Here is a 27,220-nt window from a genome sequence, read left to right on the forward strand (position 1 = left end):
TCATATATCCCAACCTTATACTTTATCTTAGTTTTATCTCAACATCAATTTTTTTTTATGAAGTATCCTAACGTTAATAATTTGGTGTTAAATCCATCCCATCGTAAATATTTCGTCCATTTTTTACGAAATTGATGACAAAATTCCCTATATAAAGAAAAAAATTACACTATATATCTCAATATTTTTGTTATTTCTCAATTTTATCTCAACCTTTAAGTTTTTGCTCAATTCTATCCCAATATTTTTATTTTTTCTCAATTTTATCCCAATATTTTTATAATTTCTCAAATTTATCCCAACAGGTTGAGATAATATTAAGAAAACAATAAAAGATTGGAGTAAAACTGAGAAACTACCAAAAATGTTGGGATAGAATTAAGAAAATATTAAATGTTAGAATAAAACTAAGAAACAATAAAAAAAATTGAGATATATAGTGTAATTTTTCCCTTAAATCTGGAATTCCGTGAAAAATTAACAACTTTTACGACGGAATAGATTTGAAACAAAACTATTAACGCTAGGATATCTCAGGAAAAAAAATCGACATTGGAATAAAACTAAAATAACACGTAAATGTTGAAATACATTACGCCTATTTTCCCTTTTAAAAGGGATAGTACTACTACTATGCAGCTCCCGATATGTTAAGGACTGAATTACACGATGACCATGCACATAATTGATACTGGTTGAGAAGTGTTTTGGACCTCAATTGAGATCATGATCCCAAGAACCATGCGAAATGATCCATATTGTCCTTAGGATGATCCAGCAGCGCCACACCTGACTTGAGGGGACTGCATCATGCCATGCTCGAATTCTCGGAATTGCACAACTACAGTACATCGATTCAAAAACAAAAATCCAGTAACAATATTCTCTGCAAAAGACGCACAGAAAAGTGGACATCTATACATGTTATAATATACATGCATGACAGGATATCAATGTTCTCATACCTTATATGAGATACATATCTGTGGACAAAAGAAAGGCAAAAGGCAGAGTATTTCGGTTTCCTAAGAGACCATTGAATTCTGATATGTATAGATGCAGAAAGTTGAAGAACCCGAAAGTGAACCTCTGCATCTTGTACTGTGATACTGATCCATTTGGAGCCAGATGAATCTCCATACACGAGATTGACTTCGGATTATAGAAATTGTCAAAGCATCACAAAGACATCTCGAGATCATTGCTAGCAATTCTGGTCAGCGAGCGATTAACTAACCTCCAATCAGGGTCTTCGTCCTGAAGATTTCTTCTGCTCTCACCATCAAAAGATCTAAACTGGGACATGTAAACAAGAGCGACTTCTGCATGAAGAAGAGATCAACATATTGTCAAGACAGACTCTTCTACATGTATAAACATATATATGTGAAATTAAGTAAGGCATCGATTATCAACAGATGATAGGGATGTTTCCTCACCCGAGGTTTATCATTCTGAAAAGCTGCTCCTCTCATCCAAAAACTTCCTCAGTGGCAACTGGCAACTCCACTTCATAGGTTGTGCAGTAATATATAAACTCGCGGTCCTTTTGAGTGAGTAGAAATCTATAAGCAAAACAAGTCTTTCTATCTTCACTTTTATCCTCATTTCTCGTACTTCTTGGCAAATTCAGTGAGTTGTAGGCTCTGTCGGAAGGCCAAATATTTGTCCAAACTGGTTCCAGCCCACTGCTGACAGAAGCACTCATCGGTGGGAACGAAAGAGCTCAAAGGAAATGGACCCTTTGGAGCTTTCTTGAGGGCAACCAAGAACCTATGGCGAGGGCGAATCCGCTGGTCCAAAGATAAGCTCAAGTATGTGGGGTATTTGGTCAAAGAGCGTACCTCATTGCGAAGTTCATTGATCAAGTACAGGTACTTGGGCTTAAGATTGTCCTCCAAAGATAAAGATAAAACCTGCCGATAGAGAGGAGCAAAAAAGTTTGAAATTGTTGCAAAGATCTAGCATAGAAACTGTCCGTACAATATAAGGTTCATCCAGCGATCTTCTACAATTGTCTTATACAGTAAAAAACCTATTAGGCCCCGAACAACATGAAGACTTTCTGGAATTTAAGGACAGAACAATGTTAAATTTGGCAGCTTTCCTTTTTACTTCTCTTGACATCACAACAAATAACAATATAAAGGCATTACTTCAAAAGGTGTGTCTTTTAACAACAGCATGGAAGCTTGTCCTCTTTCTAAAACCAATAAATTGTGAATGCCTTTTTTGTGTAAGAAAACAGAAAAACGGAGATTTCCATAGGAAAAGCAAGCGCACACTTCCAAGGATCTGCATGGTCCACACATTGCCTGAAAATAGACCAATGAAAAAACATACAATTAAAATTAGTCTAGCACCACAACGTACTGACCTGTGTAAGGCTGGTCAAAATCTTCAGAATGTCAGAATTACACATCCCAATGCTCCTCAGAAAATTGATCCTAGGAAGTAGTCCATCGTCTATACTGTAATGAAGGAGCTGAGGATGCTTTGTTACCATCTTCACTATACTGTCTCTGGGTGCCCCTAGTTCCTCTGATAGGAAAATATAACGAGTATTCCATGATATGTCAATTCGCTGAACAAGGATCTGAGGGCTCAGCTGCACAACTTTACCCAATTCCTTTTCCTTAATGCCGACCTCCTCAACCAAGTATCGCACGGTGGGTTTCAGAGATTTCTCAACACTATAAGAAAACAACGAAGGAGCAGCAGCAATTATCTGCCCTATTCTCGAGTTTGGGATGCCCAAGCCCATAAGAAATGCGACATGGGATTTCAAGTTGTTCTCGACTGTGTACTCCAAAATTTGGGGCTGCCTCAAGAGTATTCTTTTGACATCGCTTTGTTTGACACCAATGCTCATCAAGTAGTCCAATCTCTCCCGTGCAGAGCACACGTTTATTTGAAGAGAGAGCATGTGCCTCTCATACATTTGGAGGAAGTGTGATTCTTTGAGCCCGAATGTGCTCAGGTAATCTAGAAGAGGAATCCATCTTCTATCCAAATCAATTTCTTCTGATAGTCGAGGATATCTGCTCCGCCCATCTTTTATTCCCATCTGCTCCAGAAAACAAAATGCATGGAAGTTAGTAAATCGTTCACTTTGTATATTGTCTATATGGCACTTGATGTTGGAAGATATTACCTTACTTCTACCATTTATATCATGCGAACCAAGTTCCCTCTTATAGTTTGAAGTAGAGGTTATACCTCCCACATTTCTCGATAAATTCTTCTTCACATTCCTGACATTAGAGTAGTCACTCTCATGATAAAAATCTCGGCCTGAACTTGAGGAACTCAAGCCCCATCGTTTTTCTGATTGGCTTTCTTTCTCTGCAAAATCAGAACAATGATAACGTACTACTTCATCCGCTGACAACAGAGACATTAATTTGATCGAACCTTGAGACTCTTCAAAAGCTTTAAAAAAAATACCTATTATCCGGTCATTGTGAATGTTTGGCTTGTCTCTTTTTCGCTTGGTACCATAATCCGCAACTTCAGCAAATTCATCCTGCAATAACAATTCGATTAAGATCCTCCACACACAACGACAGGTGGAACACATATATATAACCATGCTGACGGGTTTCTCATTCTCTTGTACGAGAAATGCTGAGAGGTGCAAGCACCAGAAAACCAACACAAGAGCAAGGTGCACATCAACCAATCAAACAACAAAGCAAATGTCACCCCCAAAAATAAAAAAGGTAGTCCTTCCTCACATTTACTCTATTATGGAACCATTGAATCATTCCCGTCAAAGTTCTATATTGATGCAAGGCTTACAAGCAGCAAAATCCTGACTCCCATTTTCGGCAATAAAAGGAATGCAAGCCAAATTATGTAATAACTACACCAGAAAATTCTTGCAGGGCTCCAGAATTATCGGCTGTGAAGCAAACAAGGACGTGAAATTGGGAAGATATACAAGAACACTTTCCCAGCTACAGCAGCTCACCCATTTCCAAAGCCTTCGAGACCGACATGTTTCTAAAAATCCGGGCCTACTACTCCTTAATGCAGACGATATCAAACAAGAAGAACCCACACACGAAGTAAAAAGCAGAGAAAGCGAGGTGACAAGGGCTGCTCACATCGTCGAACCAATCCTCATCGTCGTCTTCACCCTCATCAAAATCAAAGCTTTCCTCGTCGTCACTGTCGTACGGGGATAGAGTCTGGCCGTACCGGGACTTCCGGTTGGGCTTGAGTATCCGAGGGTTGGAATGCGTCGACAGGGCCACGAACCTCCTGGAACCAGCTTTCCGCCGGTCGCCCTTCTCTCTCGTTTTACTGAGGTGAAAGAGCGAGCGAGCTGGGAAATGACACAACAAGTCCGTACAAGAAGCAGAAGGGAGTTGGAGCACAGGACTGAACGGATAGACAGACAAGACTGCCATCGCTTGCTCCTTTCTATACAGAGACACACACGGAGAGAGAGGGAGGAGAGGGATGGAGAGAATATACTGAAAAACCCTAGAGGATAATGCGACGACGAGTGGTTTTGGCTATCTGCTGCTCTCTGAGCTTCTTAGGTCGCCATCAGTGGCGTCTTCTTGCAGGTTAATCAGAGGTCCAACCATGGCGTAATGTTAATTGCAGCAGTGACTGTGGCAGGAAGAACGTTAAACCGATGCGGTGGAGCCGACGAGAACGACGCCGTAAAGGCTCTCCAAATGATAAGTGCGCGCCCGCGCAGCTTTTGAGAAATACATGCATTCGTATTATTCACAAATTTAATGACAAATTACAAAAAAAAACTAAATTTTATAAAATATTTCAATTTTATCCTAAATTTTATTTTTTAACAAAATAAATCACATATTTTGATAATCGTCTCAGATTTGACATCTCGTTATCATTCTGTTAAATTTGTTGTCTATTTGCCTACGTAGATTTCACGGGACCCACAAAATTTACATATCATTTGATCATCTTCTCTTTTTTTTTTACAAAAATAACCTAAATTTTCTGAAAAGTCTTAGTTTTGTTCCAAATTTTGATTTGTAATTTTAAAAAATACATATTTTAAAAATTTATCAGAAATAGTCCATGAGAGGAGATGCTAGCCGAGCCGACTTTAGGAGCAAAAACATATGATTTTTTATTACAAACCAAATTTATAATGAAATAGAGACTTTTTTGAAATTTGAATTTTTTTATTTAACATATCTTATTTGTTTATTGATTTATGTCTGAAGTTAACAGTCCATTTATGCAAAATTGACGGAATTTATAACGAATGTCATTTTTTAAACAATTTAGAAAACTTATAGTTTGTTTTGTTACAAAACAAAATTTAAGACAAAACTGAGACGTTTTACAAAATTTAAGTTTTTTTTGTGTAATTTGTTCTAAGTTTAAAAAGAAAGAGAGAGAGAGAGAGAAATACTTGCATTGCAGAATTATCATGGCCAATAACTTGAACATATCTCGTAATCAACTCGGTTTCGGTCAATGGTATTCGAGATTTTCTGTCTAGATGTTGGAATAGTCAAGTTGTTAGTAAACTCGTGAAGCTTTGCTTTTACCCCTAATGACATATTTTGTATCCACTTAATGGTTTGAGAGCGGATTCGCTTAATGATATTGTCGGACTAACAAACCTAACATGTGTTCGTGAATTTGATTTTTCTAACATTCTAATCGAGCCTATCTTCCTTGGAAAAGAGAATATGTGCATTTATATCTACCATTATATTTCACATATTCCCTCCAAAATTAAAGTGAGAGCAACATTCAATTAAATAAAAGAATGATATATGCTCAAAAATTGTTTAGAGAAATTTTAGGGAAAAAAAGGGTAAAAAGATATTAATTGATTATGTGGTTGGCGCGAACCCGATCCAAACACCCCGACGTGGCCCGCTCTATAACCGCCTCTCCCTCTGCCCATCTCCACCGCCCGGCCTGACAATGGAAGCGCTGCTCTCTCCGCCGCCTCCTTTCACCGCCCCAAAGCTGCTCCGCCGGACCAGGATCCGGTATTCCCCAAAACCTGGCGCCAAACTCATCTTCAGGGCCACAACACCTCAGCTCCCAGGAACCGGAAAGCCGGACCGGCAAATGAAGGCGTCGGCAATTGATGGCGTCACGGCGGCTGCTGATCCTTCCCGGTCTGGGGTCACATGGCAAATTGTCGTCGGAGCCATAGGTCAGAGTCTACTTCTACCTCTTTGACGCTTCGTTTTCATTTGTTCCGTGATCTGCTGCATACAGCTCTAGTTTTTTTAGAGGAACTGTGTTATTCCCGCAATGTCGGAGAATGTCTCGTGCTTTCTCTGTCCGGAGGCATTCAATAAAACCGGACAGGTACGGAGAAATCTGAGCTAAGGCAGAGGATTGTTCTATGGTACATGAACTTGACGGATTGACGTAAAACGTTCTGATGAGTGAAATCAGAGTTTGAGATAACAACGTTATCAGCTGGCAGATGATTCCGTCATGATATGGGACCATCTTATTATATGAAAGTTCCAATCGATTCGTCGGCACCGAAGAGCAGCCTTGATGTTCTTCAGTTTTATCAAGTGCAAAAGTCACTGGCTATGAATTCACATGGAAGTGTTTCGTGTTCTGATCATTAGATCATGAATGGCCATTAACTTGTATTTGTCTGCTAATATCAGCTGGAGTCACCCCTTTCGTGGTGGCCGGAATCGAGTTCAGCAAAAGAATCGTAAGCACTATAATCCTCGGTCCTCTCTATTGTGTTTCTGATAACCTGCAGGTTGCATGAATATTGACCCTCAGTTCCCCGTTCCTTGACTTACTATGGCAGATCAAACAGAGGAGATGTGAAGTCTGTGGAGGCTCAGGACTCGTCCTCGAAGAGAAGGAATATTTCCGGTGCCCCGGTTGTGGTACGATTCAGTTTATACTCCTCAACGAGGTCGATAATTCATTTAATTCATCAGCGGCTCTTTTACTGCACCTTTGCAGGCGGGTTTCTTCCATGGCAGTCATGGAAACGGTTCTTCTCTGGTTAATTCACAGCTCGTCCCCGGTGACAATATTCCCGACACGCAGAAAAGTTGTAGTGTACAGATTACAGTCCATGTTGCTGCTGCCTATGGCATCATTACTGTATATCTTAGGATTGGTAAATATTTTACAGTCAATTCATCGAGGAAAGATATGCTTTGTTCTTCCGGTAAGTGGTGTATTTCGAGCGTGTCAATGCAAATATTAAACAGGAAAAGATGAAACTTGTCAACTTTCGTATTCGCACTTGCCTGCGATGATGGAGTTGCTATAGAACCATTATCCACCATGTCCAGAAGATAAACATATAAAGTGATACCGATGGCTTTTGTCTCGAGGATCTGAATGAGTACTTTTCCCGTAGGTTAACACGGCCTTCTTTTTCTACACAACCATATGTCACTCCTTACGTGATACATTGCATCAATTGGGTCTTCTCATTTGGTCGTGCATCGTACTTTGACTAATTTCCCTTTTAAATTTCATTGATTGATTTTGCTGCATCTTTTCCCGCACCAATTCAGCCGTTGACACCATTGGCGTTTCCCCATCCTAGTAATAATCCGGCGTCGTTTTACTTTACGAGGGCAAAAAGTCTCTCGTCATCATTGTCGTTTTAAGACTTTTGTTGATCTTGGAGATAAGGTTTTTGATCTTGATTCTTCTTTCATCCGAAAAGGAAAGAATGGTGACGAATTTTCGGGCGAGCCGGAGAAGCCGACTTTCGTTCGACCGGTCTCGATTACTCCATCGATCCTCGAGACAAAAGCCCTTTGTGGCTTATCTGAGATTTTTCTGATTCGACGGGTTGCATTCCCTCTCCATGACCATAAAGGGTGTTGATTCATGATCAACCTTTAAAAGTTATAATTTTACAAAAGTATTTATTACGACAAGGTGATGAGAAATCTTTTCGTGATTTTATTCGTCGATCATTGACAAAGCAAATTATTAAGGATCATGGATCTTACATAGGAATAATAAACATAAATCATTATATTTGTGAAACGATTGAATTCATCATCCTATCCATCCAAACTTTTGCATTGGACAAGCACTCAATCCCTTATGGGTTGAACGAAACTTTAAGACAAATTAAATTCAAATCCAACTACTTTTCTAATAAAGATGAGCTTTGAATTTTGATGGTAAAAGCCAAAAGAAGGGAGCAAAAACATGCTTATAGAGACAGGAGCGGCCGTGCACTTTCCCCATGGGTCAGTGTAGTTGAAAGCTGAAGGATAAGACAAAAAGGAAAATTCCAAAATATTTCTTCATTACTTTCTTTGACCCTACGTGTACTTAATATATATATATATATATATATTTTCAAAGTCTATCTATTTAAATTCCATAAATTTCTTCTTTTTAATGGGAAGAAAACAAATATCGACAAGTTTTCTTCTTCTTCAATCTTCAGTCGTATCATATTAAGAATAGTCACACAAGTACTTCTAAGGTTTAAGCGTAACATTTGGTTCGACGAAGACTATGGACCTAACGTAATTTTCACGCCGTAAAATGGATACATAATGAAATTTGATCGTGCAAAGGGGAAAAAAAAATAAAGAGAGAGAGAGGCTTATGTGCCGGGGTAATATGGAAAGTTGGTGCCGACATGGGACGGAGGAAGTGTCGAATACTGACGACGGACGGCGACAGAACCGGCGCCGGGGAGTGACGTCATCCGACTGGTCGACTCAGCAGCTGTGAAAAACCGCGCGGACCTCGTGGAAGTCCGCCCCCGGCCCCACGGTTGCCTCTGGCCAGCGGTTTCTTTCCCACTGTCACCTTTGACCTTTGACCCCCATCCGGTGCCTTTTTGTGAATTTAATTATTAACTATTTATTACACTGACTAAATAATAATTATTTTCCCCTTCAATTTTCATCATTATTAAAAAAATAGATTTAGGCTTGGTTTGGGAGTATTGTTGCTGGAATAAAAGTACTGAAGTATAACTACTGAAAAATAAGTGCTGATTTTATAATAAGTAAAACATTCGTGGGGTAATAATAAAAAATTGTTGAAAGTTAAAAAAAATATTAATGCTTGAAACAGAATAAGTAGAAATAGATTTCATAAGCATCAATTAATTTATTTGAGAAAATCACGTTTGCAATCACAATTTCGACTCGAACCATGATTTCAAAAACTCTCACCAAACATCAAAACTGCTTAAAATTATAAGGAAAAGTGATTATAAAACCTCACAGGATACTCACAAATGAACTAGAAAGGTCTATGGATTGTCAATGGTGTATGAAATTTAAGGTCACAAGCAGTGTACATGGCTACATATGCCCACAAGGCTCACTCACTTGTAAATGGAAATATAGGATTTGGTTTTTATCGACAGTGTGCACTATTTGGAGGCCTCGTCTGGTCGAAACGCATTCAATAGTTGATTCTAATAGCACTAAAAAGAGGCCCTAATAGTCGTTATATTTATGCGTGACAGATCACTGAATATTGATTTAACGATTATCAGGATCTTATAAATCGTCCATTGTATTTCACCATTGTATGTCGGCGTTGGACGACCAAGACAACTATCAGAATCTCGTGACCCATTCATTTTAATGTATCGATGACTTTGCGGAAACAAATTCGTTTACTTCATTAGGGAAGAGAAAAGAAAAAAGAATACTGAAATTGAAACGAAGAAGAGAAAACCTTGGAAAGAGACAGACAGGATTGGACGGTTCTGATGGATCATGTCATGTGTGCTGGATATTTATGCGGTTTGAGTGTCCGTTCTTGATTCTCCGCTCTGCCCGCCACCACCAAATTCCATCTTACCTTGAAAGTGAAGTCAGAACAATTATCCTCAGGACTTTTTTTGGGGGGGGGGGGGGGGAGGGATAATAAATCCCATGATTTTGTTTTTCTTGTTGAAATCCTTTTCCACCTCAATTCTTGGGCAGACACAGATTGTTCCTCATCTGGGTTTCTTGATTTGATTTGATCAAGGTTTGGTTGTCAACAGGGTGAAGCTCTGATCGATATCCGACAGAAGCAGTAACTGATGCAGGATGCATCCCAGAAGACGAGGATCGCCGGACTCTGTTCGAGCAGGTTCTATGATGAGTTAGACCATGAGGTAGACTTCTCTCATTCCCCGAAATGCTCCAATGAAAGCAGCAGCCGAGGAACAACCTTCTCGAGTCGGGCTGTTGATCGGGTTAGCAAGTTCGAGTCGTCCTCGACTAGCGGGAGTTGTGGCCAGCTTGTTCACAACTATTCATCCACGCTCACCTTTTCGCCCGAGGGAAGCCCGACTTCCCAGCTAGATTCGCGGTCGCATCGAGGCTTGCAGAAAGATTCTCATTCTGTTGATGATTTGAGCCTCAAGCTAAGAGAACTGGAAAAAGTCATGCTCGGGTCGAACCCCGAGATTCTCGACCTGTACGATGTGAATGTCTCAGTCGAGGCTGAGAAATGGAAGGACTTGATAGAGATGATCTCGATAGGAGAAGGAGGCCTGAAGGAGGTCCTCTTTGCTTGCGCAAAGGCGGTGGGGGAAAATGATTCGATCAGAATTGAATGTTTGGTGTCGGAACTTAGGACAATGGTATCGGTGTCAGGCGAGCCGATACAACGTCTGGGAGCGTACATGCTTGAAGGGCTTGTCGCGAGGTTGGCTTCCTCGGGTAGCTCGATCTGCAGGGCCCTGAAGTGCAGGGAACCAGTGGCAGGCCCCAATCTTCTATCTTACATGCACGAGCTTTACGAGATGTGCCCATACTTCAAGTTCGGGTACCTGTCTGCGAACGGGGCAATTGCCGACGCAATGAAGGACGAGGACCGGGTGCACATAATCGATTTCCAAATTGCACAGGGAAGCCAGTGGATTAGCCTCATTCAGGTAATGCAGTACTAAGCGATGCAATATACAATCTGACTGATATGTCTTCCTGTAATTTCTAATAGTTCGATATCGTCAGGCACTAGCAACTCGGCCTGGTGGGGCCCCAAAAATCCGAATCACAGGCATCGATGATTCGTTCTCAGCTTACGCCCGTGGAGGACGCCTGGAGATCGTTGGGCGGAGGTTAGCTCAGCTGGCAGAGTCATGCAATGTCCCATTCGAGTTCCACAGTGTTACAGTCCCTGCCTTCGAGGTCAAGTTCGAGCACCTCGGGATCCGGCCTGGGGAAACCATCGCCGTGAACTTCCCCTTGATGCTCCACCACGTGCCTGATGAGAGCGTTTGCACCGAAAACCACCGGGACAGGCTCATAAGGCTGTCCAAGAGCCTATCCCCGAGGGTGGTCACACTCGTCGAGGTCGAGTCCAATACCAACACCGCCCCATTTTATCCCCGGTTCCTTGAGACGTTTGACTACTACTCAGCAGTCTTCCATTCAATCGATGTTGCACTTCCTCGGGACAACAGGAAACGTATCAGCGTCGAGCAGCACTGCCTAGCCCGGGACATCGTGAACCTCATAGCCTGCGAGGGGATGGAAAGATTTGAGAGGCACGAGCCGCTCGGGAAGTGGAGATCGAGGTTTGCAATGGCAGGGTTCCGTCCTCACCCACTGAGCTCATTCGTGAATGCTACCATAAGAGGTCTACTGAAAGGATACTGTGAGAATTACACACTTGAGGAGCAGGACGGGGCTCTACTTCTTGGGTGGATGAACCGGCCACTGGTTTCTTCTTGCGCATGGACATGAGATGAGATCCGACTAATTGCACGTTGGTGTGGGAATTCAGTCGCTTCGGTTTTTTCGTTACCGATCTTGATTTTACTTTGACAATGCAAGCCAAAAGTTTGTTACGTTATGATGCATTCAGCAATAAGAAGGGAATTCCTACTCTAATTTACGGATACGTTCTTTCTGTTCTGATGATGAGCTGCAATTTCCTCTTCCCTTCCTGTAAACCTCTGTCAAACTACACCTTCTTCCAAACTCGGATACCAACATACATATCATCAGTTCCGGACTATTATCCGGTGAAATATTACTGTCCATTCGCAGTCGATTTGTTAAGAACATTAACCCTTGAACCTCAAAGATAAGGAAATGTATGCAGGAGGAGTACACGAGAGCTGTAGCAGATCAAAATCACGGGATCAGTGAACATTGACAATACGCCGATATTTATGTTATCACTAGAGTCTGTATTTTCTTTCAATATCTTCCATTTTCAAATAGTACATATAAATACCATTGGCAGTAAATTGGCTAGTGAGATCACACCTGAATAAATAGTAGAACACCACCCTCAAATTTGTACATCACAGCTGGGGATTCACAAGGTTACACAGCTATAAATATAAACAATTTGCTCGGGACTCGGATAAGAGCTCTCCGATCATGTTTGGGAAAATTCAAACCTCATTATTTCAGTCGGCGTGTATAGTTCTTTTACGGACCTGTCAGTATTCTTCCGATGTTTTGTGGATACGAGTAAGAATGGTTTAGAGTGGAGACATCAATGCTGTGGCCTCCATTGAAATTCTGTCTCGATCCAAACAGGTTTATTCCACCATTCTGAGCACCGTAATGGGATGCAATAGCGTTTCCTTGAACCACCCTGACATCAGATGAGCTGCTGAGGTGGGGTTGACTCTGACCAAACTGCTGACGCAGAGAATGTTGCTGCTCGACAGATCTATTCTCAGCAGCAGCAGCAGTGGACGAGCTGATCCCAACCCCGAGATCAAGGCTGATGGCCTCCCTGCTTCCCTCTGGCATAACTCTTGGCATTTCTGATGCGGCTGAGGGACCAGCTGTGTCATGGCTGCTGGTCTTTGCAATGGGTACATCGTGATTGTGCTTCCCTTCGTACGTGGTGATGACTGCCTTTGGGTCGTGAGATGCCCTTTCTACATGTTTCCTGACAGGGCATCCTGCGTTCGTGCACTTGTAATAGCTCCTACACGAGAAGATGGCAAAAATATAGAACCTGTTTTGATTTTCTTGTAAATCAAGTGCAGCAAACAAACGAGGAGAACTACATGGGTTTGCACTTCAAAGGCTACTTGTATACTTCTGGGGCAAGTACTAGGAATTTGATGATTGTAATAACGGCTTGATCAAGTAGCTTCAAATACACAAGGTACGATTTGCTTCAGCTACCGACTCCCCAGTATGGCAACAAAGATACTCGATGTCATATTCAAATCAACCGTAAGAACCACACAATGTAATTTAATTCTCAGCCCATTAGTCAAAATCAAATTTTGCAAATGACAAAATAATCAATGCTCTCTTTGTTTTACCCAGATGGCCACAAAAATACCACTATGTCTTCCTATAGTTCTAGGCACAGAATTCTTCCAAGAAGTGTAAGAATACTACGAGCTTTCGTCAAATTTGAAAATTACCTTGGATTCGGATTGCCCCTCACCACTTTTTGTCCATATTTGCGCCAACGATATCCATCATCCAGTATATCTACCTCGCTAAGAGTTTGAACAACAACTCGAGGTTCTCGAATGGGCTTGACAACCGGAGTGATATCTAACCCTCCCATGTCCATCCTCCTGCCCCAAATATGCTTTCATTATTAACTAATTTGATAAAATAGATATAAGTTTAATCGATCTTTTGGACCTATACCTTCTCTTAGAGTACAAGTCATCTTCATCAGCCTCATCATTCATCCTATTTGATAGGCAAGCAGCGCCTTCAGTAATATCATCATTAGCAGCAAGTGGGGATAGCTCCGGTGTCCCACTTGGCTCAATATTGCCATTAGTTTGGCCAAGCGTGCCTGATGATTTATCTAAAGAATAAAGGAGACAGTTCGTACTTTACTGGTTCAATGAATTTACACAAAAAAAGAAAATTATTCACTGTGAAACGTACCACCAGGAAAGGATGAAACTCTCTCTGATCTTTCTTCTTGGATTGGCATCATTGTACCGGCAGTAAAGCGCCGCCCTGGTTGAGGTTTAGGATGATCATGGGTTCCCTTGTAAACAATTTCTGTTATACGTCCATCAGGAGATCGCTCAAACAGCTTTTTCACTTCACAGTTCGGGTGCGTACATTTATAATAGCTGCGGGGGAATTCACTTCCCTTAACAAGCTTCTGTCCATATTTCCGCCAGTTATATCCATCATCTGACAAATTCTCAGCCCCAGGAAAAGATCCACTCCCTTTTTGATCAGACTGTGTAGACAGAGCCTCGGATTGAAGGTGCTCTTTCTGGTTCGATTTTTCTGAATCAATTTCAGCAGGCGGGTTTGCCCCTGAAGTGACCAAATTTGAAGGAGTGGATAGTGTCAACTCGTCTGAGGAGACAGCTCTATCACGCGCTGATGCAAATGACCGAGCCTGGTACTGGGCTTGGGCATGTACATGCTCACTTTGATGATTGAACTCTGCAGTAACCTTGGAAAAAGATGAAAATCAGCCAACCATTATTTGTTAAGCCACAATTAATTCTCCCACTACATTACTTTTACCACAACTAAAATGATTTAGTAATCCCATGTAACAAGTGATCTGCTTGAGGGCAGAAAGAGAGATGATCTTTTTAAAAAGTTTCAGTCGATGCTTGACATCTAGAAAAATAGTTTATAATTTTGGATATTAGCAAACTTGGTGTTTCAGTCAGAAGACTTAATAAACAAATGACCCTACTGTACTGGTAAGTAGAGCTTCACCAAAACTGATTTCGATTTCTGACAAGGATGAAATTTTTCAAGTTGCAGGAGAGAACTGGTGGTGAGAAGTGGAAACACTATACACTTTAATTAGAGCACATATACCCAACTGACTTCCTATAGTTCAAGTATATATATTATAGTTTGGGATGTTACCAAGCTTGTCCTGGAAGGGGGTTTGAACTCAAAGTAGCCCGGCCATCTGTCATCCAATCCATTAGCACTGGTGCAATTCAAGGTTTTCATGCTCGAAGGGGAAACGACAGATCCATGTAATATTTGGCGTTTAATGAAGGAACCCGTAGTTGGAGATGGCTCTACCTGCAAAACCAGAATCAGGAGATTTAAAATTATTAATCCAGAAACTACAGTACTCAATATTAGACACAATATACAGCACAGTACGATTTCTCCAGAAAAATGACGAAAAATTTAGACCTTATCTTCATTACTGGATAACAACACCTCAATTCTGTCGACTCCTTCAAATAAGAAGGATCTTTTCATATCACTTTTGTGCAAAATAAACGAGTTGGATTCCTCCAATACAAGCAACTCTCACTCTTGATATCGGCATCTGCTAAGCAGTAGGAATATATAATATGCTTGACAGAAACTTGTGCGCAAATATTTTAGTTGGGTTACAGAAATTATTCCATCACATTCACCTTTACCATCAACAACGTATACATTTATTTATACCATCAGCAATCAAATATGGCGTCACAGAATGGACCCGAGCCCTTTATGGGTAGCCCTGTCATTTTATAGCATAACATATTGAATTCTACTGCTTGATGACACGGTATCCCCACAAACTCAAATATAACGATGACTTGAAAAGGAAAGCATAAACGTAAAGGAATATTGGCTATGTGAATAAACCACACTGGTGTTGTGAAAGGAAGAATCAGCTCTAGAAGTAGCTCCAGATTCCAAAATCAAAATTCCATCTGGACACTCTTCACGGGTGTAGAAGAGCCACTGCTATAAAGTACAACAAAGGCATCTGAATACAAGGGACCCATTGAGCACCGCAAAAATACTAAACCATTCGCAAGCAGATTAATCATATGAGCACTTGATATTTGATAAGGTATATGACACTGACAAACAAAAACAGCAAAGAGGAATTTCGAACTTTTCTAGAAGGAAACAGCATCTTCTAAGTTGTTAAATATCAAAATCACGTCACTCGAGCCTCAAAAAAATTCTCCACCATAGCAGGCAGCAGACGGAAGAAAGTGCAGCAAGTGTATCTAGACACCAAGTTGCATGAATGGAGCTCCTTTGAGTATTCAATTTCGAAAACTAAGGCGCTTTAAACTCAACTCAAACAAGAAATTCGGCTTTTTTAGTATGCCTAGCTTGAAAGAGAGATAAGCTCAGTCCTGTCAACTCGTCCCGGTCAACGAGCACCCGGGAGGAAACACAACCACCTAACACTAAAAATACTGCTCTCGATTCTCGCCAACCAAAAGATGCGTCGGGCGAATTGCTTCAGTGACTGGAACACATACTGACTATAATAGCTTCCATTTCTCTATCCTCACCCTCAACCTATACCATCTTCCCCAAACAGTGAGATCCACAGCCAAAGTGGGAAACTTCATTTTCGGGAGGAAAAAGATAAATATGGAATTTAAGCTTAAAATCAGCTGAATCGAAGATGACGGGCAGAATAAACAGTCGGCAAATATCCACTCGTTCCTAATTCCAGTTGAAACCAGAAGAAATCCGTGCTTACCCCCGAGAAACCGCGAAGAAATGCACGTTAGCAAAAGAAGACTCTCACCTTCACATTGGAGAGGAGGACCGGGGACTCAAGGAAGGACGTAGGGCTGAGGCCTGGCGGGATCGTGATACCAGCGGACCTCGTGATCGGGAGCTTCGCAGGAGACATGAGCCTGTACCTCGCGCCGCCAGCGGACGGGCCGGCCCCATCGTCGGAGGCGGATTCCGACAGGATCCCGTCATCCGCGGGCTCAGAGCTCCGAATCCGGAGCTCGGGAGCTCCGCCCCCAGCTCCGGAGCCAAGAGGAGAGGTCTCCATTGACAGAGAGAAGGATCTGAGCAGTGAGCAGAGAACTGTAAGAGAGAGAGGAAGTCAACAAGGAGAACTAGGGGAGTGGCTTCGACTTGTGAAGAGAGGGAAAGGAGAGGGGAAGGGGCATTTATGTCATTTCGCCGGGTCGCCATCTCTTGGCCGGGCGTCGCCTTCCCCTTTTACGCTGGTCTTATTGTGTGCCGCCTGGGTCCCGTCACGACCGGTCCATCCGTAGCTGCTCCGGGTGCATGCCCTAGCAAGCATATTTTGTGGGCTCCATGGCACCATGTCTAACCGCAAGAGGTCCTACGCCCGGACCATGCCGTGATTTGTCCTGAACGATGGCGCTTGCTTGTGAGAGATGCAGAGAAGTTGACTTGTTACAATGGATCTAATAATAATGATAATAATTAGATTAAATAAAAAAGTGCGGAATTTTATTGGGCTGTCATTTTTAACCGTTTGTGAGCGGTCGGATTTGGAAAAGTGGGCAATCTTTGGAGTTTGGAGATGTAATTTATGTTTAATTAATTTTTTAATATATAATATAATAATATAATTGTTACAACTTACAAGAACTTGATAATTAGGATAAATAATAATTCATACTTTTTTTTTGGTGATTAATAGATCATATTTTCGATGATTGACTCACGTCTCATTTAAAATTAATTCTCGCATGAAATGCTTTCATTTTAATTCATTTCAATTCGGTTCGATTTACTTTACTTGTAAATGAGTTGTGTTGTTTGAAAAACTGATAGAACTTAAATAAAATGAACTGACCTATGCATTTTAAATTAGGTAATCTATATGCAGATGATTTTAAAATTTAAATTAAGATAGTTAGTTTCATAAAAATTATTTCCTAACTAGATTTGGTTGATTTTCGCCAAATTTGAATTGGCATGTAATCTTTCATTTTTTAATAGAAATCATGCGTGCAAAAAAAAACAAAAAAAAAATCACGTGTCATTTGGATTTCAAACAACATTATTCAAATTAAATTCTTTTTTTTTTAAGAAATTCAATGAGATTCTTCTTAAATGAATTGAATTTAATTATTGTATTTGTATGATTTCAAATAGACCGTGACCGAGGAATGAGTGTTATGCGATCCCTCTATTTTCTTGGCAGCGATAATTAAGTAAGCAATGGTCTCATCATGAAATTTATTAAGTTTCACATCTTAAGAATATCAGTTCACATGCACTATTAGTTCTTTTGCAGTTCCAACTAATAATTTCTCCATAACTTTGTTACTAGTCTGTCAAAATTCTCACTCGACATCCTATATATCTTTCTGATTACTACAAAAACCGGTCGTCGAGTTTGGATCAGTATGACGGGGATAGATAAATCACTTAAATAGAGTGTATAAGCGATAGTTGTCTGTAAATGGAAGTTGAATCTCGCGTATATTAAGTTCAATAACTGTACGTCCATCATTCGCTCTCGAGACTTCTCAGCGACTTATTTGCTCAGATGTGACATTGAATCCCTTAGATCGATATCAGTATCGACAACGCATGTGATCTTCCTCCTTAGGGACCTCTTATCGGATTCTTTATTATCTTCCCTTTTTCAAGTAGCATCGAGCTAATTCATTGTATGCCATGCACAGGGACTATAGGAGGGAACATCAACGAGTTAGACATTCACTTGTGAATGAATCTCTAGATGCGATTTCCAACAACATACTTTTCACAAGTTGTTGAAAACAACGTTGCAGCCTCTTCACTTAAAAGTGGAAATAAGTAAGGTTAACCTCAACATCCCTCCCGACATGGTTTAGACGGGTACCGATCCACGGCGCAACTCGGGTTTCGGTTGGTATAACGTCTATTATATCCAACCTATAAACAAGCCGATATCCACAAGGATGTTGGTATTACAAGTTTTTTTTTTCCCCTTTTTGCTGAATACGTTGTTATTACAAGTTGATATCAAAATATCCAAGCACATATCAACGCATTGATGAACCTCAATTGGAAAAAGAGATTAGTTGTATAGGTATCTAATGGATGAGAGTTGAATATGAAATCTCGTAATTCGAAAGCCAGGGCGAACTCTCACATCGATGGATTCCTCTTTCAATTAATGGAAACCCTTGATTTTGCCAAAAAGGAAAAACGGTAATATTTTCAAGAAATCCGCGGCCATGGGCAATTGGGCCCTCGAGTTTTTTCTTTATCCGAAGACTTTGGCCCAAATCTCAAATATGGGCCTCGTGGTTTTTCAATTACGTTCATCGAAGGAGAGCTAATTAACTTATATCCCCCAAAAAAAAAAGGAGAGCTGATTAATTCTTATTGGAGATAAGTTAATTTTCTTGTCTTCTGAGTGGTTCCAATGGTCATTTGATTTTTACTATTGGTATTATTAATATTATTTGAATTCCAAGGACTTGAAGCAATCAATTATCGGAGTAAGGTATCAGGTTCAAGTCCTTATGAATGCATAAAATTCACATTGGGAGAGTTTTATCACTTAGTTGATAGACTCGACTCGACCGAATTAATCAATGTCTAATTGAATTTCCGAATACCATGATTTACAACGAAAAAAAGGTGTTTTACGTGTAGCCCGCTATCTCTGTTCCAATTAACTATCTTATCGACAAAAGGATATGTTATGCGGATTAGTGTATTCGATTTGTTTTTACTTTGGACTTTGACGTATGTATACATCGCTTTCTTGCTAACCAATTCGCAGGTTCTTGTGATTATTTTATCGTTTATTATTGTATATTATATATAGATATATATTATGACATGTAAGGCCAGTTAAGCGTAAGTTGAATTTCATTTATGCGGTTTGGACAAGGTACGAGTCAATTAGGTTGCTTTGGGGGTTTAGTGATTATTAATTGAATAATTAATTGATTGAGAGTTACGCATATAAGCCAAATAAAACTGTAATATCATTACATATAAACAAAAGAGAAGTCAAATGAGAAAACACATGCGAACTATTCAAACAAACTGATAAGGGTTTGGACGGTTTCTTTGCCAAGTGGTTTTTTAAGTTTGAGAGTCTCATCCTTGTAATCTAAAAATGAAAGTAAATATCGTGAATTCTTAATGACTAAGTCGCTAGGGGCTTCTTATAAAATGAATAATAATAATTAGCTTGACATAGAACAGTTTGGTGAATAATCGATATATAGACATATGTCTCTTGATAGAGTTTTATATTATACGGTGATTTATACAGCCCGCTAGGTATGGCACCTCACCTGAACCTTAATATTTGTAGAACTTACACTAGGAGAATGATGGTGCCATTTTAATGTCCATGTAATCTAGATTTCTCCATTAGATCTAATGAAAAATTGTGATTAGTGACGACGTTATTTGTCATTAAACATGTGTCTCAAGAAAAGAATTGTCCGAGAAATTCTTCTACGATCTTGTGGCCAAGTGATATAAGAAAATATCAATCAAAATATAGCAAATTTAATAAAGGAGTGAGTAAAGTAATTATCGTAATTTGTTATTAATTATTACAATCTATTTGATATTTTTATTATTGTGAAGGATGTGCATTTAAATTTAAGTTTTTTTTTTCGAGATGGTTAGAATAAAGAATACACTAAAATATGCCATAGGCATATCCCTTCAACTATAGAAGTTTCTTATAATTAAATTTCATTCCATGAAAATTTAAAGTAACTTAAATTAATAAATAAAAGCTACCTTAATAGCCTTTGACAAAATATGGTAATCTATCAACAAAAATGGTAACTTACGGTAATTCTGTTACCACTTTTTTTGGATAAATAGTAATTCCGTTAACATGTAAGGCCGTGCATGTAATTTCAGCATTTGACTTTTTCATCTCAACGAATCTGAACCGTCCATGTTCGCCAATTGGACGCACCCCCCAACACGGACTGTCAGGATCCGTTCGGAGTTACCAAAGTTGACTTTGAAAGATCCTCATTCCACCGAGCGCGAATCCCAGAAACCCTGTCGTCACCGAAAACGACGAAACATCTGGCGTCCACGTGGCGAAGTGTCGTGCGCTTGGAACATTTTTTCGTATTTATTTTCCGGTCCCCGAACGAAATTAATGGCCCCATATATATATACAGTCAGAAATTACTCAAGTTTTGTTTAATATGTCAGAGCGGCTTCGTTGGGATTTTTCCTTATAATTTCCAGTCCCAATTTTCATTCTCAGTTTTAATTATTGCCCTAATGTCTATTAAATTGAAGAGTTTATGTCTACCCAAAAAAGGAAAAAAAATAAAAAGAGAGAAGAGCTTATATAAAATTTTCCCAATAAAAAATTTATTGTAAACAATCTTATATTGTCATATATCTCAATCTCAACCGATCAAACCCGGTTTTCGAATTGCTATGTACATTAGCTAGTGAGGCATAATATCGTTTATTGTAGCGCGCGAGTTCAACTGTATGCTTTTAAGTGTTCCGACAAAACAAATATACACTTACAATTCATTATATATTTCGTGAAGTTCTAATGATAGATGAGGACATAATGTAGCCATATAACGACGTTTTCATAAGCGGTAAAATTCAAAGGACACAGATTACGTATCTTTTTTGTTATGTAAGGGTAGTTCAAAAATTATGTAATTTACAAATGGAATGATCCGTTTCAAAATTATTTTATCTTTATGATAAAGATAAAACGATTTTTTCATTTAACAATCTACAAGAGAAGATAGATGGCTTATTATTTAAACAAAATTCATAATGGTGCGTTTGGTTTCATAGTTAAAGTAACTTTGATTTTGATTGTGGAAAAGGACAAATGATTGTATAGTGTGTTGAGTTAAAGTTAAAGTTAAAATTTTTGATTTGGAAAATGTGTATTTTTGTTGTGTAGTGTGTTGAATTAAAGTTAAAGTTAAAATTTTTGTGATTTTAACTGCGAAACCAGACGGAGCATAAGTATCTAAAGTCGATTAACTCTACATCAATTAAACGTCCTATGAGATTGCGATAGATCTCTAACATTAGTGAGATCTATATCGAGATCTTGTGGCATATATATCGAGTCACATTTTGATTAACACTTAACAAAATTCATGGATCTTCCTTTATTTTTCTTTTGGGTGAACGGATTTTCCTATATCTGGTTTATTATATCTTTCGCTTTTTCTATCCCTAAATTAATCACACATTAAATTTTCAAATAATAATATTAATAAAAATTTTGATTAATCAACCCTCACCAAATCCCTCAACGCACCGGCCGCCACCCCCATCATCACGTATATATGCGCGTCTCCTACTGCCTCTTCCTTTTCCCATTGTCTTCTCTTTCTTCAACCTATTTTTTGATTAAAAAAAAGAAAAAGAAAAACAACCGAGCTTTCTTCTTCTTCTTCCTCTGCTCTCAGAGATTCTCCCATCGTCGAGTTCGGAACCGGCGGTCCCCCTGCTCACGGTAATCACGAAGCGCCTATCTCCGTTTTGCCCTGTTTTCTTCCGCGGGAGCAGAATTTCCTCGTCAAACTGATAATCGTGTGCATTGGGGCGCATTAGCTCTGGATTTCGGATTTTTCGTGGAGTATGAGGCTTTGATCCTTTTTTCCTCGTGCGAATTGTTGGGAGTTTGATTTCAGGCTCGGATATGAATTTCTGCCCCGGTCGAAAAATCTCAAATTTGGGTACATGGGTCAGGAAAAACGTCGGCTTTTTCACAACTGGCATTTGATGGTTTTGTTAGTATCCATGACTATTTTCCGTATAAGTTTGTAAGGTATATTTATGGTAGTTCGATGGGTTTCTGGGTCTTAAATTCCTCATTGATACTTTGCTCTGATTGTTTGTAGAATTCCATTAGAATCTGTAAAAAAATCATGGAGTGATTGTGGACAGTTTATGTGAGTTTGCATCACTAGGAAAAACTATAGCTTTATGCCTCGTGTAGTGATTGACCATGCATCTTTCTGTATACACATCCGCATAATTATAATTGATAATCGAGTCACAAATATTTGTAAGCCATTCTCTTTCCGCAGTTTTGGTTATTGAGCATTTAACAGAAGGGTAAGAAGGAAACGTTGATTGCGGTTTGCTCTATTTCATGTCCTCGAGATGCCGAGTCCTGAGCCCGACCCCTTGGAATGGGACTCGGAGCCATTCGTGGAGGTGGACCCCAGCAGTCGGTACGGGCGCTATCCTGAGCTGCTTGGCTGTGGTGCAGTGAAGAAAGTCTACCGGGCCTTTGATCAAGAAGAGGGCATCGAGGTTGCATGGAACCAGGTCAAGCTGAGGGACTTGAATGGGGACCAAGCAATGATCGACCGCCTCTACTCCGAGGTCCGCCTCCTGAGATCTTTGAAGGACAAGAACATCATTGCCCTCTACCATGTCTGGAGGGACGAGGAAAAGAACGTGGTCAACTTCATCACCGAGGCTTGCACTTCAGGAAACCTGAGGGAGTACAGGAAGAAGCACAGGCAGGTCTCGATGAAGGCCCTGAAGAAGTGGTCAAAACAGATCCTCAAGGGTCTAAATTACTTGCACACTCACGAGCCGTGTATCATCCACCGAGACCTCAACTGCAGCAATGTCTTTGTCAATGGGAATGTTGGTCAGGTATTATTGAATTTCTTCCTTTGCCGTCCATTGAGGAAATTGAATTGGAAGGAAAGATAAAGCGAAAGCGCAACAGAATCATCGTGTTTTCCATGCCTTTGCTTTTGCTTTGTTTTATAAAATCGTGAGTTCTTGACGGCTCCTTGTTGCTTTTGGCCCATTTTGCGAGCGCTGGAGGGTCCCATCAAAGAGCCACTAATTTTGTTTCTGTGTTGAATGTGTGTATTCTCTCTGTCTGTTGCTTTTGTACTTAAGGAAAGCCGTTCGTTCAGTTTTCTTGGAAACAAATTCTGAAGTTTGAAAACTGGAACGCGAGTCGTTGTGTCTCTTGTGAAGAAGAAATTGATGAACATTATTGTTTCCTCAGAGAATTTTCTGAACAAGTTCGTTTCCTATATCTTGGAACATAAAATTCAAGACAACATTGCCTTCATCAAGTGTATTGTTTGATAATACAGGATAACAGATAATTCGGCGATTACTAAATCAAACTCTTTTTCATCACAAAAAAGGGGTTGTTGCTAGCTTCCCCTCATGCCCATCTGTGTGCTTGGAACAGGTAAAGATCGGCGATCTGGGGCTAGCAGCGATAGTGGGTAAGAGCCGTGCAGCCCACTCCATTATCGGGACTCCGGAGTTCATGGCCCCTGAGCTCTATGAGGAGGACTACACGGAGCTTGTGGACATTTACTCATTTGGGATGTGCGTCCTCGAGATGGTCACTCTGGAGATCCCCTACAGCGAGTGCGATAGCATAGTCAAGATCTACAAGAAGGTGACATCCGGTATCAGGCCCCAGGCCCTTGGGAAAGTCAGGGACGCAGAAGTGAGAGCCTTCATTGAGAAGTGCTTGGCTCAGCCCAGTGCTCGGCCCTCCGCCTGGGAGCTCTTGCAGGACCCCTTCTTTGATGGGATCCGCGATGACGAAGACGACGATGATGATGAAAACAATTCATGATTCCCCCCCCCCCCCCCCCCCCCCCCCCCCTCCCTTTTGCTAGTTAATTCACATGACAATGTAGATAGCTCTAGCCAAGGCACCCATTGAGTGTCTTCTCTCTCTCCTTGAGATTATTTTAGATGTTCAGTTTCGTAAACTTTGAGATTCATTTATGGCTTGCAAGTCTGGTTATGAAGAGAAATGGCTTGTTTGAATCCAATATTGTCCCTCTCAGCTCGGGTGCTGTCCAGAATCGATCCAACCATGCAAATTTTGCAGAGTTTAGTACCCGTGATAGCACTGGTTCGATGACAAGATTTATCATGAGAGTAAGCGTGCGATTCGGGTCTTGTAATTTGATTTTCCGCCGTGTTTACTCTTGATTGTTTCCTTTTTCTATTCTGAATGTACAAATTGGAGAAGGCTTGTCTAAGATGGCTTTCAATTCAACTAACTTTTCATGTGCCAACTTCGAGATTGTGACATCTCTTAGCAGGAAAAAAAGGCCAAAACAGAGGAACAAACAAATTGAGTTGGTTACAGAAAATTTGGCATTATTTTAGGACACGGACAAATTGGCCTTTCAAGAGAAATTATTATTTAATAAAAAGAGAGTAAAAAATCGGCCTTTCCGGGAAAAAATAATATTATTATTGTTATGCATATAAAATTCAGGCGTGGCATGGAAGCATAATATGTAACGGGCCATGCGTCAAGTTGTGTCACAATCAATGGTGTTGGAATATAATTGGGAGCACACTAACACTAACTTTAGTTGCAATTTTAAATAATATAATATATATAGTATTTATTTTATGTATAATAATTGTAAGGATTATAAAATTTAAAGAAAATAATTCAAAAAATATTGCCCGAAGAAAAAGTGGAGAACCATTACGTGAGTATGATTTTCCAACTAGAAATGACCCATTCATATCGTGAAATATGTTTTGCAATATAAGGAATCTCGCTACCTTAAGACGCCGGCGATCCGGGAGGGAACGTACGTCCGATGGTGGCCATGGCCTCGGGCAAGCCCTGCCAATCTCGGCTCATTCGATGTTGGAGTATGGACTGTGGACCCTGCTGCCTGATTGAGGCCATGGCCCCTTGATTAGGCCTAGATATTGGGTCGGATCAGTCCAAACTCAGGCGAAGCCGTATACTTGGGCCTAAACTTCCATTGATCTTCGATTTCTGCTTTGAGCTCGGAACAACCGAACTTGTCAGCGCAGCTCTAATGTCGACAGTGAGAGTAATCTTGACCAAAGAGTCAGTGAAATGCCTCGTGTTTTTTCACATACTTGTCGACAATTCCAACTGCAGCATAACTTTGGCTCGGGTCGGTGATCGCTTTTATGATTCGATTCGTAGATCTGTTCCCATTATAACTGCCGCTGAGGTTGATGGTGTTTCCGGCACTGTGCTTTCAGTTTCGGGATCACCGGTGAGCAAAGCTCAGCATAGATGCATCCTGCTTGCGGGTAAATGCAGATGTTTGCGGATTTCCTTCGCTTGTTAAATGTACGCCTCGAGTGAGCCTGTCATGCCCTCTCAGAGCCATCACTTGAAAGTTTCGTTATGCTATGAAAGGGAACTCGAGCCTCGACTAGAAACATCCCATTGGCGACCCTTCGATTCTGAAACTATGGTTTCACTCAAAAGGGGACACAACGGATCGCAATGAGCCCATGAACTAGCCGGAAAGAAATTTGAGCACCATGAAGGAAAGATAGACATGGGTTAGAAGAACTACCGTACGCAAACTCCGATAGAATGCTCGAACAAATGAGCTTAACAAAATCAAATATTAACTGGATGCCTACCTATTTCACGGATATATAACGTCCAAACCTTCTCGAGCTCTCAATCTAAAATGGAGTAAGCGGCATTCTCACGGACCGGGTGAAACACGAGTTTGTGACTTCACAACTATAAAAAGAAATTTATCTTCTTTCTCACGGACCGGATGAAGCATGAGTTCGTGACCTATACAATTCATTGACAGATATCTCTATCCAAGATGAATTTTTGAAAACCAGAATGCCACGCGGGAATTCTTACTACTGATACGTATTGTATTTAGTATCAAATGAACTCCGTGATTCAACAATGTATACATAGAAAACTCACGTTAGGCAAATTCAAGATGTTAGACCGTAAAAAAAACCCGTTACTTTGGGAAGCTTAATAGTTATTTTCTGCACTGAGATTGTGGAAATTGATTAATTAGGAGACAAATCTAAGGAAGAAAACCACTTTTTACACGGTTAAATTAGAAAAAACCATCAATGAAAGCTTTTGGCTTATTCCTCTTGCACCCACCTTCTTTGCAACGGCTATATAGTTTGAATTGACAACGAGATGGGCGATAATGCCCCTCGCCTTCCTTTGAAAAGCTTTTCTTCTTATTCCTTTTTTGATGAACTTAAAAGCTTTTCTTATTCGGTAAATGCACAGGCATCGATTCATCTACCTAAATAAGTTTGGAATGAATGAAGTACAGTCATTTTATTTTACATAAAAAGGTAAAATAAACTATCAATCTTTATCATAATATTACTTCTAAGTTGGTCGTCAATTATAAATATTACATTGAATTACAAATTGTGAGATTTTATATAATTCACATTTTACTCTTCTACAAAAAAAAAAGGAATTTGCATTTTCTCGATCATTTACCAAACTTATTAACTTAAATTTGTCACTATAAGATTATTGATGGACCGTTCAGATAATATACCTGTTTTAATTTCCAATATGGCTTTATTAGGTCGCCTCGATTTGCTACTAACGGAGGAAGTGCTACTCATTGACCCAATTGAATTTGATCATTTTTCTTTTATTGCCAAAAAACTTTAATTTTTCTTTTTCATCTTTTTTTTTTGGAAATTTACAATGGGAGGGAGGGAGATTTTGGTCATTTCGGTGGACCGCATGCTGGCGACGAACAAAAATTCAAAAAATTCCGCAACGGTCAAGAGCCGCTCTCCCTTTCGCATCTCTGCCACAAAAGCTCCCTCCCTCA

At 40.1% G+C, this 27,220-nt stretch overlaps 5 protein-coding genes across 10 annotated transcripts; 3 read left to right on the forward strand and 2 right to left on the reverse strand.

The window, feature by feature from the left end:
- Nucleotides 1-531: 531 nt before the first annotated feature.
- On the reverse strand, nucleotides 532-4,641 carry LOC116190110 (transcription termination factor MTERF9, chloroplastic). Of its 2 annotated transcripts, XM_031519779.1 has the most exons (7): nucleotides 4,110-4,641; nucleotides 3,448-3,526; nucleotides 3,155-3,345; nucleotides 2,378-3,067; nucleotides 1,845-1,916; nucleotides 1,440-1,688; nucleotides 532-1,322 (listed from the first exon to the last, which is right to left on the reverse strand). In XM_031519779.1, the coding sequence occupies exons 1-6, from the start codon at nucleotides 4,413-4,415 to the stop codon at nucleotides 1,605-1,607; spliced, it is 1,422 nt and encodes a 473-aa protein (XP_031375639.1). In that variant the 5' UTR covers nucleotides 4,416-4,641; the 3' UTR covers nucleotides 532-1,322; nucleotides 1,440-1,604. The 2 variants fall into 2 exon arrangements, with proteins under 2 accessions (XP_031375639.1, XP_031375634.1); XM_031519774.1 differs by having other exon boundaries at nucleotides 1,440-1,916; nucleotides 4,110-4,633.
- A 1,189-nt stretch (nucleotides 4,642-5,830) lies between these two features.
- Nucleotides 5,831-7,333, forward strand: LOC116190389. 2 transcript variants are annotated; one of them, XM_031520081.1, is made up of 4 exons: nucleotides 5,844-6,169; nucleotides 6,645-6,694; nucleotides 6,797-6,878; nucleotides 6,958-7,333. In XM_031520081.1, the coding sequence occupies exons 1-4, from the start codon at nucleotides 5,932-5,934 to the stop codon at nucleotides 7,002-7,004; spliced, it is 417 nt and encodes a 138-aa protein (XP_031375941.1). In that variant the 5' UTR covers nucleotides 5,844-5,931; the 3' UTR covers nucleotides 7,005-7,333. The 2 variants fall into 2 exon arrangements, with proteins under 2 accessions (XP_031375935.1, XP_031375941.1); XM_031520075.1 differs by having other exon boundaries at nucleotides 5,831-6,169; nucleotides 6,797-7,333.
- Nucleotides 7,334-9,840: 2,507 nt separating this feature from the next.
- On the forward strand, nucleotides 9,841-11,852 carry LOC116190128 (scarecrow-like protein 21). Its single transcript, XM_031519789.1, has 2 exons — nucleotides 9,841-10,867; nucleotides 10,947-11,852. Exons 1-2 carry the CDS (start codon nucleotides 10,028-10,030, stop codon nucleotides 11,679-11,681), a joined length of 1,575 nt encoding a protein of 524 aa, XP_031375649.1. The 5' UTR covers nucleotides 9,841-10,027; the 3' UTR covers nucleotides 11,682-11,852.
- Nucleotides 11,853-12,092: 240 nt separating this feature from the next.
- On the reverse strand, nucleotides 12,093-16,860 carry LOC116190091 (probable WRKY transcription factor 20). Of its 3 annotated transcripts, none has more exons than XM_031519761.1 (6): nucleotides 16,423-16,860; nucleotides 14,784-14,948; nucleotides 13,824-14,352; nucleotides 13,575-13,728; nucleotides 13,340-13,498; nucleotides 12,093-12,888 (listed from the first exon to the last, which is right to left on the reverse strand). In XM_031519761.1, the coding sequence occupies exons 1-6, from the start codon at nucleotides 16,678-16,680 to the stop codon at nucleotides 12,378-12,380; spliced, it is 1,776 nt and encodes a 591-aa protein (XP_031375621.1). In that variant the 5' UTR covers nucleotides 16,681-16,860; the 3' UTR covers nucleotides 12,093-12,377. The 3 variants fall into 3 exon arrangements, with proteins under 3 accessions (XP_031375621.1, XP_031375614.1, XP_031375625.1); XM_031519754.1 differs by having other exon boundaries at nucleotides 13,575-13,740; nucleotides 16,423-16,836; XM_031519765.1 differs by lacking the exon at nucleotides 16,423-16,860 and adding an exon at nucleotides 15,066-15,211 and having other exon boundaries at nucleotides 13,575-13,740.
- A 5,084-nt stretch (nucleotides 16,861-21,944) lies between these two features.
- Nucleotides 21,945-24,412, forward strand: LOC116190354 (probable serine/threonine-protein kinase WNK11). 2 transcript variants are annotated; one of them, XM_031520044.1, is made up of 3 exons: nucleotides 21,945-22,095; nucleotides 22,749-23,252; nucleotides 23,812-24,412. In XM_031520044.1, the coding sequence occupies exons 2-3, from the start codon at nucleotides 22,749-22,751 to the stop codon at nucleotides 24,208-24,210; spliced, it is 903 nt and encodes a 300-aa protein (XP_031375904.1). In that variant the 5' UTR covers nucleotides 21,945-22,095; the 3' UTR covers nucleotides 24,211-24,412. The 2 variants fall into 2 exon arrangements, with proteins under 2 accessions (XP_031375904.1, XP_031375911.1); XM_031520051.1 differs by having other exon boundaries at nucleotides 21,948-22,095; nucleotides 22,673-23,252.
- Nucleotides 24,413-27,220: the final 2,808 nt, after the last annotated feature.

Source organism: Punica granatum, chromosome 1 (genome assembly GCF_007655135.1).
Source record: "Punica granatum isolate Tunisia-2019 chromosome 1, ASM765513v2, whole genome shotgun sequence".
Taxonomy (NCBI): Eukaryota; Viridiplantae; Streptophyta; class Magnoliopsida; order Myrtales; family Lythraceae; genus Punica; species Punica granatum.

What these genes read in the sequence shown, in the direction of transcription:
- LOC116190091 (XM_031519754.1), bottom strand. Translation starts at nt 16,680, where the DNA reads ATGGAGACCTCTCCTCTTGGCTCCGGAGCTGGGGGCGGAGCTCCCGAG. An exon ending in AGTTTCATCCTTTCCTGGTG is followed by an intron (nt 13,741 to 13,823) that starts GTACGTTTCACA and finishes TTTATTCTTTAG; the next exon opens with ATAAATCATCAGGCACGCTT. An exon ending in AGGGGCAATCCGAATCCAAG is followed by an intron (nt 12,889 to 13,339) that starts GTAATTTTCAAA and finishes CTTCTCGTGTAG; the next exon opens with GAGCTATTACAAGTGCACGA.
- LOC116190110 (XM_031519774.1), bottom strand. Translation starts at nt 4,415, where the DNA reads ATGGCAGTCTTGTCTGTCTATCCGTTCAGTCCTGTGCTCCAACTCCCT. An exon ending in ATATAAATGGTAGAAGTAAG is followed by an intron (nt 3,068 to 3,154) that starts GTAATATCTTCC and finishes TTTCTGGAGCAG; the next exon opens with ATGGGAATAAAAGATGGGCG. An exon ending in TTTTGACCAGCCTTACACAG is followed by an intron (nt 1,917 to 2,377) that starts GTCAGTACGTTG and finishes CTCTATCGGCAG; the next exon opens with GTTTTATCTTTATCTTTGGA.
- LOC116190128 (XM_031519789.1), top strand. Translation starts at nt 10,028, where the DNA reads ATGCAGGATGCATCCCAGAAGACGAGGATCGCCGGACTCTGTTCGAGC. An exon ending in AGTGGATTAGCCTCATTCAG is followed by an intron (nt 10,868 to 10,946) that starts GTAATGCAGTAC and finishes CGATATCGTCAG; the next exon opens with GCACTAGCAACTCGGCCTGG.
- LOC116190354 (XM_031520044.1), top strand. Translation starts at nt 22,749, where the DNA reads ATGCCGAGTCCTGAGCCCGACCCCTTGGAATGGGACTCGGAGCCATTC. An exon ending in TCAATGGGAATGTTGGTCAG is followed by an intron (nt 23,253 to 23,811) that starts GTATTATTGAAT and finishes TGCTTGGAACAG; the next exon opens with GTAAAGATCGGCGATCTGGG.
- LOC116190389 (XM_031520075.1), top strand. Translation starts at nt 5,932, where the DNA reads ATGGAAGCGCTGCTCTCTCCGCCGCCTCCTTTCACCGCCCCAAAGCTG. An exon ending in AATTGTCGTCGGAGCCATAG is followed by an intron (nt 6,170 to 6,644) that starts GTCAGAGTCTAC and finishes TGCTAATATCAG; the next exon opens with CTGGAGTCACCCCTTTCGTG. An exon ending in TCGAGTTCAGCAAAAGAATC is followed by an intron (nt 6,695 to 6,796) that starts GTAAGCACTATA and finishes TTACTATGGCAG; the next exon opens with ATCAAACAGAGGAGATGTGA.